The 555-nt window shown below is 68.5% G+C and overlaps 1 protein-coding gene across 1 annotated transcript in view; it reads left to right on the forward strand.

The window, feature by feature from the left end:
• The first annotated feature begins 1 nt into the window (after position 1).
• Positions 2-555, forward strand: part of FOXF1 (forkhead box F1) — a 2,586-nt gene continuing 2,032 nt past the window's right edge. Inside the window, exon 1 of the mRNA XM_008050315.1 lies at positions 2-549. Coding sequence (XP_008048506.1) covers positions 2-549 — 548 coding nt within the window. The remainder of the gene's footprint in view (positions 550-555) is intronic.

Here is a 555-nt window from a genome sequence, read left to right on the forward strand (position 1 = left end):
CATGGACCCCGCGTCGTCCGGCCCGTCCAAGGCCAAGAAGACCAACGCCGGCATCCGGCGCCCGGAGAAGCCGCCGTACTCGTACATCGCGCTCATCGTCATGGCCATCCAGAGCTCGCCCAGCAAGCGCCTGACGCTCAGCGAGATCTACCAGTTCCTGCAGAGCCGCTTCCCCTTCTTCCGCGGCGCCTACCAGGGCTGGAAGAACTCGGTGCGCCACAACCTCTCGCTCAACGAGTGCTTCATCAAGCTGCCCAAGGGCCTGGGGCGGCCCGGCAAGGGCCACTACTGGACCATCGACCCGGCCAGCGAGTTCATGTTCGAGGAGGGCTCGTTCCGGCGGCGGCCGCGCGGCTTCCGAAGGAAGTGCCAGGCGCTCAAGCCCATGTACAGCGTGATGAACGGGCTGGGCTTCAACCACCTCCCGGACACCTACGGCTTCCAGGGCGCGGCCGGCGGCCTCTCGTGCCCGCCCAACAGCCTGGCGCTGGAGGGCAGCCTGGGCATGATGAACGGCCACTTGGCGGGCGGCGCGGACGGCATGGCCCTGCCCAG

Source organism: Carlito syrichta, unplaced genomic scaffold, assembly GCF_000164805.1.
Source record: "Carlito syrichta isolate Samal-C Ts95f unplaced genomic scaffold, Tarsius_syrichta-2.0.1 Scaffold143771, whole genome shotgun sequence".
NCBI classification, from domain to species: Eukaryota; Metazoa; Chordata; class Mammalia; order Primates; family Tarsiidae; genus Carlito; species Carlito syrichta.